General features: G+C 57.1%; 1 protein-coding gene across 2 annotated transcripts; it reads left to right on the top strand.

Moving 5' to 3' along the window:
* The first annotated feature begins 519 nt into the window (after positions 1-519).
* On the top strand, positions 520-15,030 carry CLK3 (CDC like kinase 3). 2 transcript variants are annotated; one of them, XM_024761695.1, is made up of 13 exons: positions 520-793; positions 4,415-4,566; positions 5,267-5,483; positions 7,368-7,464; positions 7,742-7,808; positions 10,088-10,204; positions 10,857-11,023; positions 12,289-12,383; positions 12,475-12,604; positions 12,858-12,940; positions 13,510-13,589; positions 13,781-13,871; positions 14,539-15,030. In XM_024761695.1, exons 2-13 carry the CDS (start codon positions 4,415-4,417, stop codon positions 14,713-14,715), a joined length of 1,473 nt encoding a protein of 490 aa, XP_024617463.1. In that variant the 5' UTR covers positions 520-793; the 3' UTR covers positions 14,716-15,030. The 2 variants fall into 2 exon arrangements, with proteins under 2 accessions (XP_024617463.1, XP_024617462.1); XM_024761694.1 differs by having other exon boundaries at positions 683-793; positions 14,080-14,681.
* Positions 15,031-15,129: the final 99 nt, after the last annotated feature.

Below are 15,129 nucleotides of genomic sequence, written 5' to 3'. Positions count from 1 at the left end.
GTCAGCCCGCGGCGGGGCACAGGGCTTTTGTTTGGCGGGGGTTTACAAACTGAGAAACAATGCTGGTCCGCTTAGTGCCGTCCTCCAAGGATGCTCAAGGGAAAGGAGACACCCCCCCCCCTCCTCTCTTCCAGACCCCATCCCTCCAGAGACCCCGCCTACGTGACTCTCCGGTATCTTCTCAGAAACTGCTGTGCACCTACGGCTTGCCGCCACGGCTTAAAAAAACCTCCACACAAAGAGAATAAGGTCTCATTTGCTTCTTCCACGTAACTGGGAGTCGGGACAGCCTTCCCGAGCCTTCCGTGATCTTTAGCGCCCTCCTGGGCCCCGGAGCCAGGCGGGCGTGAAGGCCCGCCAGGTTTTCACTGGGGCGACAGCGAAACAATGCCCTCCTCCCGGCACGCAGGAAAGGGACAGGCAGGCACAGGCGGGGCTGGGGCTCCACCTTTGGGCTTCCGGCGCCGTCGGCCGGGGACACCCCCGTCGCCTTTTTGGGGCCTACGTGCGACGCGACACGGGGGGAGGCGGGCCGCGGCCGGGGACTTCCTCTCGGCCCTCCCGGAACCAGGCTCCGCAGTTGCCTCACCGACCTGCGCTGAGAAGGCGGGTCCTCCAGAGCCTTCGAGTCGAAGGCTAGAGCGGCCAGGCCACCGAGCCGGGTCGAGCCCGGGCTGGCGACGGCTGCGTCACGCGAGGGGCGGGGCTGCCACGGGCGGAGGCCGGAGCCGGAAGCGGAAGAGGCGCTCGGAGCGGGGAGTGGGGCCTAGCTGCAGCCGGAGCCTGGGAGACGGTGAGTATGGGGTCCGGGGCCGCGACGGGAGCGGTGGCGGGCGGTGAGTCGGAGGGGTGGGCGCGCTGAGTGTGGATCCCAGGGCTCCCGGTTCGATCTCGGGCTACTCTTTCGTTTTCTTATCGGTCTACTTCAGGCCGCGGACCCGACCTCTCACCCCTGACCCGTCGCTTTTCCCCCAGAGGGCGGTCACCGCAGACCCCGACCTCTCGATCCCGCGTGTCGGAGTCCGAGCCTAAGAGGCCTCTGAGGCCCCTGCAGGGATACTGTTTGGGCCCTGCACCTGCCCGCGGAATGGGATCGGGGTCCTACCTGGGATAACCTGGAGGGGCTTTCAGACCCCTACCCTATCCCCGGATCGAGGCTTAGTTCGCACACTCCTCTTCCCCGCGCGGCTTGGAGTTTGATTCCGGCCCAAGCTGGCCTTCCCCTCCCCTCCCTCCCCCTCCCCCAGGTCTCCCTTCGCCTCCACTGGCGGCGGTTACGGGGGACGGGGCTCTGAGATCTCTGGAGAGGCGTCAGGAGGGGACGCGAGCGAGGACCTCAGGTCCCCTGCGTGTTTTGTTGTGATGCTGGATCCGCTCCAGCCCGGAGGAGGGGCCAGGCCAAGCTGACAGTACAGATGCCCGGGCTGCTCCTCGGTCCGGGAATCTCTGTCCTTTAGTTCCGGGTGCGGGTGTCCTGGTGTGGAGCTGGGGTGGGAATCGCCTGAGCCAGGGCTCCGTCGAGGCGGAGTTGGCGGCCTTCCAGCTTCCCTCCTCCATGCCCTTGAAAAGGAGGAGCGTTTCACCCGATGGTGGCGGCTTGCAAGGTGGCAGGTTTGAGGTTGCAGCGGTGGGGCAGCGTCAGCCAAAAATAACCATGGGGCGCTGGGGTGGCTGGAATCCGGGAGGGCAGCCACTGACCTGGCTGGCTGCTCTTCTTGTCAGCCCAGTTCTCTGGCCAGGACCAGCAAATGAGAAGACGACTAGGCCCGTGCTCAGAGAAAAGCTGGCATCCTCCGCCTGGTTTCCTTCACCTTACCTTTTTCTTCATTGTGCAGAGGCAGAGCCTTCCAGAGCATATCTTAACAACCTGTTTTCTGAGGTCTTAGAGAATCAGAGATAATTGATGAGAAATGGGCCCTAGAGCCCTAGCTGGGAAGATAATGAGGAGCATCTGGTATTCCCAATATTTCACTTGCCTAGAATGTGTTAAAGGAGAAGTTATATCCTCTATGATTGCTTTGTGTGTGATGTCTTTATAGCTTTCATACTTATCATCTCCTTTGCCAAGTTGGCTGGGAGGTCGTGTCATCTCCATTTTCCAGGTATGGTAACCAAGGCCCAGTGTATAAGGTCACGAGGCCAGTAAGGCAGCACTGGGATTTCGTTCAGGGTTTTCTGCCCGGATCTCTCTCTCCTCTGGTCCCTTGGAAGGGACTTAAAAATGTCCTTAATACCCTTAGGGCATTTAACACAGACCCCGAGTTGTTTCCTGGAACCTTTTTTTTTTTGCGGTACGTGGGCTTCTCACCGTTGTGGCCTCTCCCGTTGTGGAGTACAGGCTCCGGATGCGCAGGCTCAGTGGCCATGGCTCACGGGCCCAGCCACTCCACGGCATGTGGGATCTTCCCGGACTGGGGCACGAACCCGTGTCCCCTGCATCGGCAGGCGGACTCTCAACCACTGTGCCACCAGGGAAGCCCCCTGGAACCTTTTTAATGTTGTTGATGAAAAGCTGCCTTCAGTACCTCTTGTGGGCCCAGACCTGTGCTAGGCCTTTGACCTAAAGGCATGTACTAGGCATGTTACTTAAAGGAGTGATATAATTTAATCTGCACAGAGTCCTGTAAGAGATTATTATCCCCTTGTTGCAGGAGGAAGTTGAAGGTTAGACTTGTTTAATAACTTGCTTAAAGGCACAAGCTAGAAGTGGCAGTGCCAGGATTCAGATTGACATCTGAAGCTGTGCTTTTTCCAGTTGCATGAGCATATATAAGAATCTTCTAGGTCCCAGGAGAGAGTCTTTGGCCTGCTGTAGACTAGACCATGTCTTCCAGGTCTGGTGCTTTGCCCAGTGAGGATGGGCAGGGCCTTTGTCCTGGCCATTGGAACATCTTCCTTGTCACTTACTGAGATGTGAGATGCTGCCTTCATTCCATCGCTTAGGCACCTGACCCAGCCATAATTGCAGGGAAACAGTGAAATATTAGTCAAAACAGAACAGCTCTTGAGGAGCTGTTACAGAGTATTTATCTCCAAGGGTTGCTGTGGCCTGGGCTTCCAGGTAGAGGGCAGAAGACAGCTGCTAGCGGGGAGATTGAGGGCAGTGACTTTCTCAGGATTGCAGACAAGCTCCCAGGGGTTTTGTCAGATATGCCTCACTGACCTGCTCGTTGAAGGAGAGCCATTCCATTCTGTTCTCCTCCAGACAGACCCTTCTTACAGGATGAGACAGCCTCAGTGGATTTGTCCAAAATGTGCTTGATCAGGCAAGCCTAGGACTGACCATTGGTTGGCTATGGCCAAGTGAAAGGTTGGGAGGAAGGCTGGCTACGGTCTCTGGCCCAGCCCTCCTGTGGAGGCAGTGTCAGGGTTTGGGGTTTGGGTGAAACAGGGAGCTGGCCTCACATAGCCATCTTTCTCAGCTGATGGCTGATCCACCCTGGCAATTTTCTGTGGTGGGTGTAAGTCCCTACTGAACCAGGAATAGTGAGATGGGGCCCTTTTGGCCTGCCTCCCCGAGCCCAAAGCCTGCCAGACAGCCAGCCTTCTGACTTCTCCTGAGATGGGCACAGAAGAGGATACTGGAGCAGGGAATCTAGAAGAGGGCACAGTAATGGTACTGTTGGAGGTGAGGCACTGCCTGGCATGGCACCAGTGGCAGGGGGTCTGCGGGTGCTAAATAGGCCTCGGGCAAGTGACTTGGTTGCTCTGAAGACCCTGGCATCTTTACAGATACTAGGACTGACTGTAGACCAACAAGGGCTGGATAGACCCCCATGTCTGCTTGGCCAGACCCTCGGGTAGGCTAGGGAATGTTTGTGGGACCCTCTTTGTCCAAGGGCTGGTCTTCTCGATTCTGCTTGTGGCTCCTCACACTGATTTGTGGTCCTTGAGCAGAGTACAGTTCAGGGCCTCAGCCAGGCAACTTGGCTTCTCAAACTCGAGGGCCTTCACCCCTTGCTCCTGTGTATTGGCTCCCTGCCGGCAGCCTTTTGACTCTGGCCTCTGGCTCGACAGAACAGGCACTTCATAGGACCCTACAGACAGGCAGGAGGGAATTGAGCACAGGAGGCTCCCTTTCTTCTTGGCCTTGGTCTCCTGTGATGGTGCTCACCAGCCCCTCCCTGCATTCTGCCTCAGCACCTGTCCTGGCTCTCCAGGTTCCCTGAGTGCTCAGGCCACCAGGCCAATGACGCTGTGCTGGGGAGGCAGCTGCTTGTTTGTTCTCTGGTGAAGGGTGTTACCCATTGTCTGCTGTTTGACCAGTGTGACCTCAGAGTTCTTCACTTCATAAACCCCTGGGAGGGGCTGCCCCCAGACAGAACAATGGGCCTCTTCTTCAGGAGCCTAGGCTGCCTGGGCAGCCGTGTGGCTGGCTGCGTGCTTAGCAGGGCGTTTATTTCTCGTGGCCTAGATGCACCACTGTAAGCGATACCGCTCCCCCGAGCCAGACCCGTACCTGAGCTACCGGTGGAAGAGGAGGAGGTCTTACAGTCGGGAGCACGAGGGGAGACTGCGATACCCCGCTCGAAGGGAGCCTCCGCCCCGGAGATCTCGGTCTAGAAGGTGAGAGGGAACTAGGTCGGAAGAAAGGATTCCTTTCCACTTCCGGGCTAGGGAGACAGCCTGGAGGCTTGTGGCAGCCCTGGGCCTCTTCAGGTGACTGCCGCCTCTGCCCGGCTGCACATTGATCACTGCCCTGTCCTCTTCAGGCTCTTCCCCTGATCCCCCTGCAATTCCCCTGCATTCCCAGGCCTCAGTTCACCACCATCCGTGCCACCCCTTCTTTCTCTATCCTTGAGTCTTCCTTCTCCTGACACATTCCCCCGTTTTCTAGGCCAGCATCTCCCCTGCTAACCTCTGAGCCTTCCTCATTTTGGATTGGGAACATAACCTCAGCCCTTTCCAGATATTGGTGCCTGGTCTTATCTTAGTCCCCAGACCAAAATAACAGTCTCTGCAGGTCACAGAGAGCTCTGGGATGGGGGACCCTCAGAGGTCCTCCACCATGCTCACCTTTCCCAGTGCTCTGCCTCCTGTGGCGCTGGAGGGGTGCTGTCAGGAGCTGGGGTTCTGGAGGTTGGATTTCACACACACATGCCCACCCCCCCAGCCCCCGCACTTCCCCTAGTCTGGACGCCTCTGCTCCCACAGGCTACCCTTGTGAGCCCTTTGCAGGGGCCCCACCACATGAGTCTTGATTAGTAGCAGGAGCCCGGTTGGTGGGAGGAAGCTCTGACCAGTGTCCCTATCCCGGTCTTGGCAGCCATGACCGCCTGCCCTACCAGAGGAGATACCGGGAGCACCGTGACAGTGACACGTACCGGTGTGAAGAGCGGAGCCCATCCTTTGGAGAGGACTACTATGGATCTTCACGTTGCCATCATCGTCGGCGGTCGCGGGAAAGGGAGCCATACCGGACCCGCAAGCATGCCCACCACTGCCACAAACGCCGCACCAGGTCTTGTAGCAGCGCCTCCTCGGTGAGTGGTGGCCAGAGTGTGCTGGCTGGGGCTTAAAGGCCTCGTCTCTTTCTAGCCTTCTCTCAGGCTGGCTGGTCTGGGTGAGTACTGCCAGCCCTGCGCACGTGCATTTGGTGTGCCTGCATGTGTGTGTGTATGTGTTGTCTGGTCCAGGTGCAGGGCTGGGCAGGGGCCCGGCTCCTCTATCTTCTGGCCCATGGGCAGTGGCAACTTAAGGGCTCTGGTTCCGGCGCTGGCTGGTCCCCAGCCTATCTGTGTCTCCACACCGCTCCAGGACAGGCCACATGCGCAAGTAGCCAGAGACACTTCTTCAGAATCCTTAATAGGGTTGCTGGTACGTGGTCTGGGGCTGTATGGCCTGGTCTTCCCCACCCAGAGATTGCCCCCCACACACAGCTGAGTGCTCCGACTGGTATGGACTGCATCCACCTCTGCAGTCTCTTCTCCACGCCCCTCACCAAAGGCCTGGAGGCTGGAGTGCCCACAGGTAGGGGAGGGCCCGTCAATTAGCATGGACTGGGACCTTCCCTCTGACCTCCAGTCAGGTCCTCTGCAGCCTAGCCTCTTCACGTGAGGGGCAGTCAAGGCAAGGGGGAAGAGCTGCCTGTGTGGTGGGGCATGTGAAGAAATGGCAGAAAGGCCCGCAGCTCCAGGCCTTGTCCAGCTGCAGGCCACATGCCCAGAGCAGGGCCTGGAAACATCCTTAATGTGAAGGGTTGTACAGAAGGGTCTCTGCTGAGACCAGGAAACCGCACTGTGCTCAGACCTCTGGGAAGGAAGGCCAGTTGTGTATCTCTGAGGGTGTATGCTGTCTTCTCTTCTCTTCCCCAGCTCTCTTCCCTCCCTCCCTCGCTCCCGGCCGTGAGGCCCCTGAGGAGTAGTGGTGCAACAGTGGAGGGGGGCCAGGCGTCTTCTCTGCCGAGCTTTCCCGTGGTTCTTTGAGTGGCCCCGGGTTGAGGTTGACTGGGCACCCGGCATGGCCCGGTGGCCTCTCTGCACACTGCCACAGGATGGTAGTGCAGGTCTGTGGCTCTGCTTCTTCTCTTTTTGGTGCCCTCTGTCGTCATGAGGCTCAGGATGGGCCGGGCCGGGCCGGGCCTGTGAGTAGCATAGGTGCCAAGGCCAGGGCAGGAGCTGGCTTGGGGCCTGTGTGGGCCATCGTGGTGGTAGGCCTTGGAGAGTCGACTGGCCCAGAGGATCCAGGGCTCCTTCCCTGCTCAAGGCTGGTGGCACAAGGGCTGCTGACGGAAGGCCGTTTCTGCTGGTGATGTTAATTAAGTCTGGCCACGGATGCCGTCTAGGGACAGGTGGCAGCTGTCGGGCATGTGCAGGACTGCGTGGGCGAACAGAGGCAGGCAAGGACAGGCTGGGCGTTCTGCAGCTGAAGCCAGCCAGAGTGGCCTCTGACCATTCTGGATGATCGGACTCAGGCTGGGCCAGCCATCTTCTTGCGCCGTTCTCACTGCGTCTCCACCCTGGCCGAAGCCATCATGGGAGGGCCCGGGAGGGGGAGACTCAGTGGAGGAGGGAGTCAGGCCTGTGACTCTCTACTCGGCAGCCCCTCAGCAGCAGAGGCTGGTTGTCTTTCTGAGCATTTGCGGCGCCCTTCTTTTAGATAATGTCCGAGTTTTCTTTACATACCTGTAGCTGTTTTTACTTTTCTGTTTTTGAAGTCAGTTTGTGTCTTGACGTGTCCCTTGCAATATCCCTATCGTTATATATGCTGTGTGCCTTATGAAATGCTGGGATCTGGAAAATCCAATCAACCAACCCACCGGCTCCTCACCGTCTCCACCTCTGCCTTTGACTGACACCTCAATCTGTCAATCGGAACCGCCTACCATGCGATTGGTCGGATGGCGTTTCGGGGGGCGGTGCATGCAGAGAAGCCAACAGAGCAGTAAGCGCAGCAGCCGGAGTGTGGAAGATGACAAGGAGGGCCACCTGGTGTGCCGGATCGGCGATTGGCTCCAAGAGCGATGTACAGCCACCTTTCGTAAAACTTTACCTCTCTACTTTCTATCCCCCTTGTTAGACGAGACCTCTCCTGCCTGGAGGGGCCTCTAGTGCGCGTGGCGCCTTAGCGGGGCCACCAGTAATTGCCTGAATGACACAGACGCTAGCAACTTCCGTTTTTAAGAGTGTAGCAGTGAGAGAGAAACCTTTTTTGTTTTTGAGAATTTGAATGCTGTGAACTTGCAGGAGCTGCCGATCCTCTGTCCTCCGGATCCTCATGCCCTGTTTCTTTTCTCTCCTAGATGAGATCGTGGGGAACCTGGGTGAAGGCACCTTTGGCAAGGTGGTGGAGTGCTTGGACCATGCCAGGTGAGCCATATTCCTGGGAAGAGTTGGCCTGAGGTTCTTGAAGGTGGTGGCAGAGCTTAACCTCTTTCTTTTTGAAGGGTAGCACCAAAGCAGAGTTCTGACCTGTGCATATTGGGGTTGTGCTGATCCCCTGAATTAGGGAGAAATTCTTGGGATTCCATAGGCATGTGGCATCTCTGCCCAAGAACTGCTGGTCAGTGAATGGCGCTGCCCCAGTTTCCCCACTTCCCCAGGACTGTGGTTGCGGATATCAGAACAGGGCAAGGCCCTGGCTCCTCCGTGGTCTGGATCTGCTTCCTGTCATCTCTTAGGGTCTGGGCTTGGCAGGGGGTTGAGAGTACTGCTGAGCCCGACTCAAGCATGAGCCCTCACCCTCTGGAGGTCTGCCTGAGAGGCCGTGCAGGCCCCCGCTGAGAGAAGACCCTGGGCTTTCTCACCAGGCAGGCTGCTGCCTTCTCCAGTGTGGCTAGGGTTGGGCCTCTTTGAGTGTGCCGAGGTAGAGCAGGGGTGTACCCGTGTGTGTGGGGATGCTCCAGGGGGTACCTTGCTCCCTTCTAGACTGAGCAGTGAAAAACATTTCTGTCCCCTTGCCATTCCTCAAGACCAGAAGCCTTGCCTCCTCTACCTTAGGCTGGGAGGCTACCTCCTGGGAGCCCACTGCCTTCCCGCCTTAATGGCCCTCTCTTTGGTTTGGCGCTTTGACAAGAAAGTGCTTGTGTCCTTGCTGTCTCATTTGAGCCACGTGCTGCCCGTATGTGACTTGCGCTATTTTAGAGATGAAGAAACACGCTTGGGGTCTGACTGTATCCCCCAGCTGTTGAATGGACGAGCCGGGTACCGCTGTGCTCAGTTCAGAGGGTTGCTTGGAGAGGACAGTTAGGCCCAGCAGTCCAGCCAGCCATGTGGCCCCAATTTAAGGTAGTGCTTATCACTGAGGAAGCCTCCCTGGGCGCCCAGTTCCCATTTAAACACCCCTCAGACCCCGTGTGGCCCAAGAGGTTAGGGCCGGGACCAGTGGGCATAGGGACATGTAGACTATGCAGTGACAAGAGAGAGAGATGGGGCAGATCTGAGAGCTGTGCCACATGAGGGCTCTCTGGGCTGTGTCACTCTGAGTAGCTAGATGGAAAGTGAGCCTTTGAAGTCACTAATGGGTAGGCACAGGGCTTAGGGCACCTATAGAGAGTCCAGAGGGAGTTGGCCAGTGGGCTTCAGCTCAGCAAAAAGAAGGGCCGTCCAAGCCTGGCAGTAGTTGTGTGGAAGTGACGAGCTCCCTGTGTCGAGGGTCGGAATGCCCTTGAGGGATCCTGTTCTAGGAGGCTGAAGTGGTGGTTTTTCCTCTGAGGTCCTCTCCTGCCCTGAAAATCTGGGAAAATGGGATAGGGAGAGAAAAGCAGGGTGTTCTCTAGAAGATGCCTCTGCCCTGGAGCCTGTAAACCTTTCCTCAGGCACCAAGGCCAGCTTCCCAGAGGCTTCAAGGCCACACGTTGTGGGCCAGCGCTTATCACTCTAGTTTCCCCCTGGGCATCTGAACTCTGGCTTTTCCTTCCTGACAGCAGTTGGGCCTAGCAGGCTAACCTCAGCATATATTCTCTGCTGAGATTCTGTAAGTGGCATACAGGGCTGGTGCTGGGGGTAAGGGTGGAGCAGGAATTATTAAAATCCTCATGGACACTGAACAAAGGTTCCTGGCAGTCAGTGGTCTCTGATAAATGCTGTGGCTGGTAGGCAGGCAGGTGGGGCCAGGGTGGTGTGCTAAAGGGATCGGCCCTGGGGTTCCCAGGGAGAGGAGCCTGCTGCTGGGGCCCTTACCCTCTTGCCAGGCCCTCACTCCATCCTGGAATCCCAGGAGGAGCAGTTTGCCCAGACTCGTAGATGTGCTCTGGAAGGTCAGGAGGTGCCGCAGACGGTTCTGAGTGGGACCGCCTGGCCAGGATCAACGGACTGGCCTACAGGGTGGGTTACTGAGTGAGCTCTAGGGCTGGCGCTGGTCAGCAGGATAGGGCTCTGCTCCTCTGCCTATGTCCCCAGGAGCTGGCAGTGGCGGAGATCATAAAAGCCTAAGACTGGCACGGATGCCAACAGCAACTTGTTGTTATGAGGGTAGAGGTCTAGTGTTACAGGGGGTAGGCTGGGCATCAAGAATCTGCTGTCTTCAGGGCAGGCCCTGTTCCTGGAGTCCTGAGTAGTGTTTGCCAGGAGTTGCTGGGTTGGGGCGGCGGGTGGGGGGAGTGCTGCACAGCTTCTCATGAGAAATTCTGCTTCCTTCCCTGGTCCAGAGGGAAGTCTCAGGTTGCCCTGAAGATCATCCGCAACGTGGGCAAGTACCGGGAGGCCGCCCGGCTAGAAATCAATGTTCTCAAAAAAATCAAGGAGAAGGACAAAGAGAACAAGTTGTGAGTGTCGGCAAGGAATGGGAGGGAAGCTTCCTAGGGGGCAGCGTCCACTCCGGCCCCAACTGCCTGGACCCACTGGGGCTGAGCAGTGCCCTTTCACCTGGTTGGCACCATGCCTTCTGCCGACAGAGCCAGGGGAGTTTGGCGAGTGAGTCTTGCTAGAAGGAACCTTTGGATTTCAGTCTAGGCTCCACCACAACCAGCTCTGTGTTCTGAGGCGGGCCTCCCCGCCCTGAGTTTGTGAATTGGGGGCTTCATTGGGTTGTGGTGGGCATTAGACAAGATACAAACCCAAAGCTGTTTGGTGCTCTCATGTAGTCAGAGATATCCAAAGGAGAGCCACCTTTGGCACACAGACACTGAGCATTCCCCCCCCCAAGCGCTGTGCTGAGCCCTGCAGGATCTCAGGAAGCTCAGCTGAGGGAGTGGGAAAAAGCAATGCTTGTTCTGTGGAGTGTACTGGTGTTACTCCACCTCGTTCTCTGAGATGCAGGGATTGTGCCCATCATTTTCTTTCTCTATGTGTATCTGCATCCTGCGTGGGACCCAGCAGCCTGGGAGGGAGTGGGGACTGGCGTCACCTGAGGGGACGGGGTGAGGCAGCCAGCCCCCCCAGCACAGACCCTGAGCCCCATCCATCCTTCTCCTCCAGCCTGTGCGTCTTGATGTCTGACTGGTTCAACTTCCATGGTCACATGTGCATCGCCTTTGAGCTCCTGGGCAAGAACACCTTTGAGTTCCTAAAGGAGAATAACTTCCAGCCTTACCCTCTACCACATGTCCGGCACATGGCCTACCAGCTCTGCCACGCCCTTAGGTGTAAGTTTCCACCCTCAAATGGAGCATGGGTCGGCCACATATCTGCAGCACAGTCACCTGGTGGTCCTGCTCTCCATCATTCGCTCTAGCACATCGTTAACTATTCTGCTGGGCCAGAGACACCAGGGCCCCTTTGGCTGAAAGGCCTTCAGGTAGGAATCTGTGAGGATGGAGAGGCTGCAGTCCCCTCCAGGGGGCCTCCTGGGGCCTCCTGAGCTGGGTCTGCCCCCAGGCACTCGGGAAAAATGAAAGAGCCGCTCTAGAATTAGCCCCTACCACCCCGGTTCCTACCCTCCTGCATAGGATGAAGAGGTCAGAGTCTGACCTGGCTGGTCCCACCCACAGGTCCTGTCAACATAGACACCCTCTGTCTCACCGTCATTTCCCATCTGTCTGCCAGCCTTAGAGAGCATATCTGGTGGTGCCTGTGCTCAGCACTGCAGGATTTGCAGTGGTTGGAACAGGTCGGGAAGGCTCGTTGGAGAGGAGGTGGATAGACCTAGAGCTAGACTACAGGGTCTGCATAGATGATGGGACGGGAGTGTGTTCCAAGCTGGGTGAGCACTCAGCGACGGCCCAGAGCCTGGCATGTGCTGCAACTCTTTCTGGTGAAGAGAGGGCCCATGTTGGGAGAGATGGGCCACACCGTTGTGAGGGTCTTGAGTGCCAGATGGGAAAAGTGATGAGTGGCAGGGTACCACCATCGGTGGGACAGGAGTTGGAGGAAAAAGGCAGACTTCTCCGCGCTTGGGGCTGGGGATGAGGAGAGGCGGGACTGGCTTCATTGTTATGCTTCATAGGGGGCCCTGTGCTTGGTTTAATACTCTGCTGCTACCATCTTGAGATTCTTAACTTTTGAATAAGACGGCCTGCATTTTCATTTTGCCCTGGGCCTTGCAAATTACGTAGCTGGTGTTGGGGAGAGGGAACCACCACAAGGCTGATGCTGCAGCTCTGGTGAGAGACAGGTTGAGGAGGCCTGGTCCCCTGCAGACAGGTGGAGGGAGGTTTTATAAATGGAAAAAGTCTCCCCTGCCCCCTCAAGAATCAGAACCTTCCAAGGCCCTAAGCACAGAGAACTCTAGAGAGGGAAGCCAGTACAGAGGCAGTTCAGTCTGCTCCCTTGGCCCACTGCTGAGGTTAGGGGCTGTGAGGGGCTCTGGCAGGCTGGCTTTGGAGGAGGGAGCTGGCCTAGCGCTGGCAGGTGCACCAGAGAGGAAGCCCAGGTTTTCAGTGTCTGCTTCCCTCCTCTCCTGCTTCCCCAGTTCTACATGAGAACCAACTGACCCACACAGACTTGAAGCCAGAGAACATCCTGTTTGTGAATTCTGAGTTTGAAACTCTCTACAATGAGCACAAGGTATTGGTGGGGGAAAAGATTGAGGCCCTGTTCCAGGGGTGTGTTACCCACCAGGACAGACTCGACCTGGCTCACCTTCCTTGCCCTTCAGAGCTGTGAGGAGAAGTCGGTGAAGAACACCAGCATCCGAGTGGCTGACTTTGGCAGTGCTACCTTTGACCACGAGCATCACACGACCATTGTGGCCACCCGTCACTATCGCCCGCCTGAGGTGATCCTGGGTGAGTGACTGTGTAGCTCCCAACCCTGATAAAGCGGGCAGTTGTTGGGAGGGTATAAACAGGGAGTGAGGTGCCTGTCCACCACCTGAGGCCAGTGTCCTGAGTCACTGTGGCTGTTGACTTGGCCTTAGCAAGAAAGACTTCTACTGGCTTTGGGGCAGGAGCCTTGCCAGGCAGTGTGGTAGCTACACTGTGACCTCTAGGCTGGGAACACAGGGCTGAATCTCATAGCCTGTCCCATCTTGGCTTTCAGAGCTGGGCTGGGCACAGCCCTGCGACGTCTGGAGCATTGGCTGCATTCTCTTTGAGTACTACCGGGGCTTCACACTCTTCCAGGTAAGGCCTCTCCCACATCACCCCACTACCCTAAGCGCTGCTACTCTGACAGGCTGCAGAGGCCTAGTGTGGGACCGCTGCCCACCAGTCAGCGTGTTGTGAGATTGTCTCCTGAGGGTTGTAGATGCTCAGGGGAAGGAAGAGGTCAGGGTAGCTGGAACACTCAGGGACTCTTGTGGTCGGCCATCAAGGATGGAGGATTGGGGTGGGAGAAGTGAGCATTCCAGGCAAGGGGCACCGCATGAGTGAGGGCATGGAGGTGGGCTGGGGCAGGGCACCTTCTGGGGAGAGAGTGAGGAACGTAGCCAAAAAGAGGTGTGTAGTTATGCAGTGCACCTGAAGGGTCAAGGAGTCTGACCGTGACCCTGAGAGAAAAGGCTGGCCTCGTCCCTGGTCCCAGGCTGCCACCAGGTCAGAAAGGCTGGGACTGCTATTCCATTGGTGGGTTTGCATCTCCTGGGGCAGGAAGGGAAGTTGCCCATCTTTTTTGTCCTTTATTCCCTGAGGGACCCTAAGGGGGCAGAGGCTGGCACTGACCCCCCACTTGCTGTGTCCCTAACCTTCCACAGACGCACGAAAACCGAGAGCATTTGGTGATGATGGAGAAGATCCTAGGGCCCATCCCATCACACATGATCCACCGTACCAGGTAAGGAGTCCTGGTTGCTCCCGCAGGGCTGGCCTAGGGGCCTTTCCCATCTTGGAGTGACCTGGCAAACCTGTTGCCGAGACCTTCCTGCTGCGTCAGGCCAGGATCCCCTGCCTTGCTTTGCTGCCATTCCTCAGGCTGCCACTGTCTTTCCCATTTAAGACTTGACCCTTCCTGTCCTTTGTTTTCAGGAAGCAGAAATACTTTTACAAAGGGGGCCTGGTTTGGGATGAGAACAGCTCTGATGGCCGGTATGTGAAGGAGAACTGCAAACCTCTTAAGGTCAGTTTCTGGCTTCCCCCAGCTCATCTTATGCCAAGGAGACCCCAGGCACTGGGCAGACACACAGCAGAGAGACAGGCCAGGCAGTTACAGGCTGCCTCCTGGTTCCGGCCCTATGGGAGGCTGTGCCTAAGGTTGCTGGGTGCTGGCAGTGGGGCTTCTTGCAAACTGCCCCAGAGGGGCCCTTAGCTCTACCCCTTCCCCACAGGGTGGCTGTGAATGTAATTGGGGAACACCAGAAGAGCCAGATGTCAGAGACCGTGCTACTTCCTGCCCCATCTTCTCTCAATTTTGGGAAGAACTAGGCAGGACTGAGGTGAGGGGTAGGGAAGACCTAGACATGGCCAGGAAGCCTCTGTCAACTGCATTTGGTGCTTGGACAAGTGAATTCCACAGAGGTGATTTCTACCCACCTGTCAGAACTTTGCACGTGGGGGCAGAGTCACCAAGCCAGCAAGACACCCAGTAGCCTGACAAGTTCAGAGCAAACATTATTACAGGCACAAAAAGAAAAGAGCTGCTCATTGTCCAGGAGGGGAGAACTAGTCCTCCAGGGAGGCGTCCCTGCCTCCTCAGCCACGCAGCAAGGCTTCCCAGAGGCGAGGGGACCTGCTGTGGCTTCCCACGACCCTGCCATCACACTGAGACACCTTGTGTCCCTGAGCAGAGTTATATGCTCCAAGACTCTCCGGAGCACGTGCAGCTGTTTGACCTGATGAGACGGATGTTAGAATTTGACCCTGCCCAGCGCATCACATTGGCGGAGGCCCTGCTGCATCCCTTCTTTGCTGGTCTGACCCCTGAGGAGCGGTCTTTACACACCAGCCGCAACCCAAGCAGATGACAGGTGCAGGCCACCACACTGGGAGATGGAGAGCAGAACTGGGCTGCCCGGCCCCTTTTCTCCAAGCTCTACCACCGGCCCCAGGGCCAGAGCCACCCAGTGAACAGTGCAATGTGAAGGAAGGCAGGAGCCTACAGGGGAGGAGACTTGATGCCCAGCTGCCAGAAAGCACAGATTTGACCCAAGCTATTTATATGTTGTAAAGTTATAATAAAGTGTTTCTTACTGTTTGTACCCCCTGGTACCAGTGTGTCCATCTCCAGGCTCCTTGCCTTCTCCCTTCCCCACCTTATTAATAAAGTCTTTCTTAGCAGTTCAGCTTGTGGAGAGCTAAGTGTGAACTGGGCCAGGCACAGAAGGGCTAGCCAGAAGCTCCGGTATCCCTCTGGGCCCAGAAGAGCAGTGGTAGGTCTG

Source organism: Neophocaena asiaeorientalis, unplaced genomic scaffold, assembly GCF_003031525.2.
Source record: "Neophocaena asiaeorientalis asiaeorientalis breed wild unplaced genomic scaffold, Neophocaena_asiaeorientalis_V1.1 scaffold54, whole genome shotgun sequence".
Lineage (NCBI taxonomy): Eukaryota > Metazoa > Chordata > Mammalia > Artiodactyla > Phocoenidae > Neophocaena > Neophocaena asiaeorientalis.
Note: the sequence above shows the minus strand (reverse complement) of the source record. Positions and strands in the feature narration are given on the sequence as shown.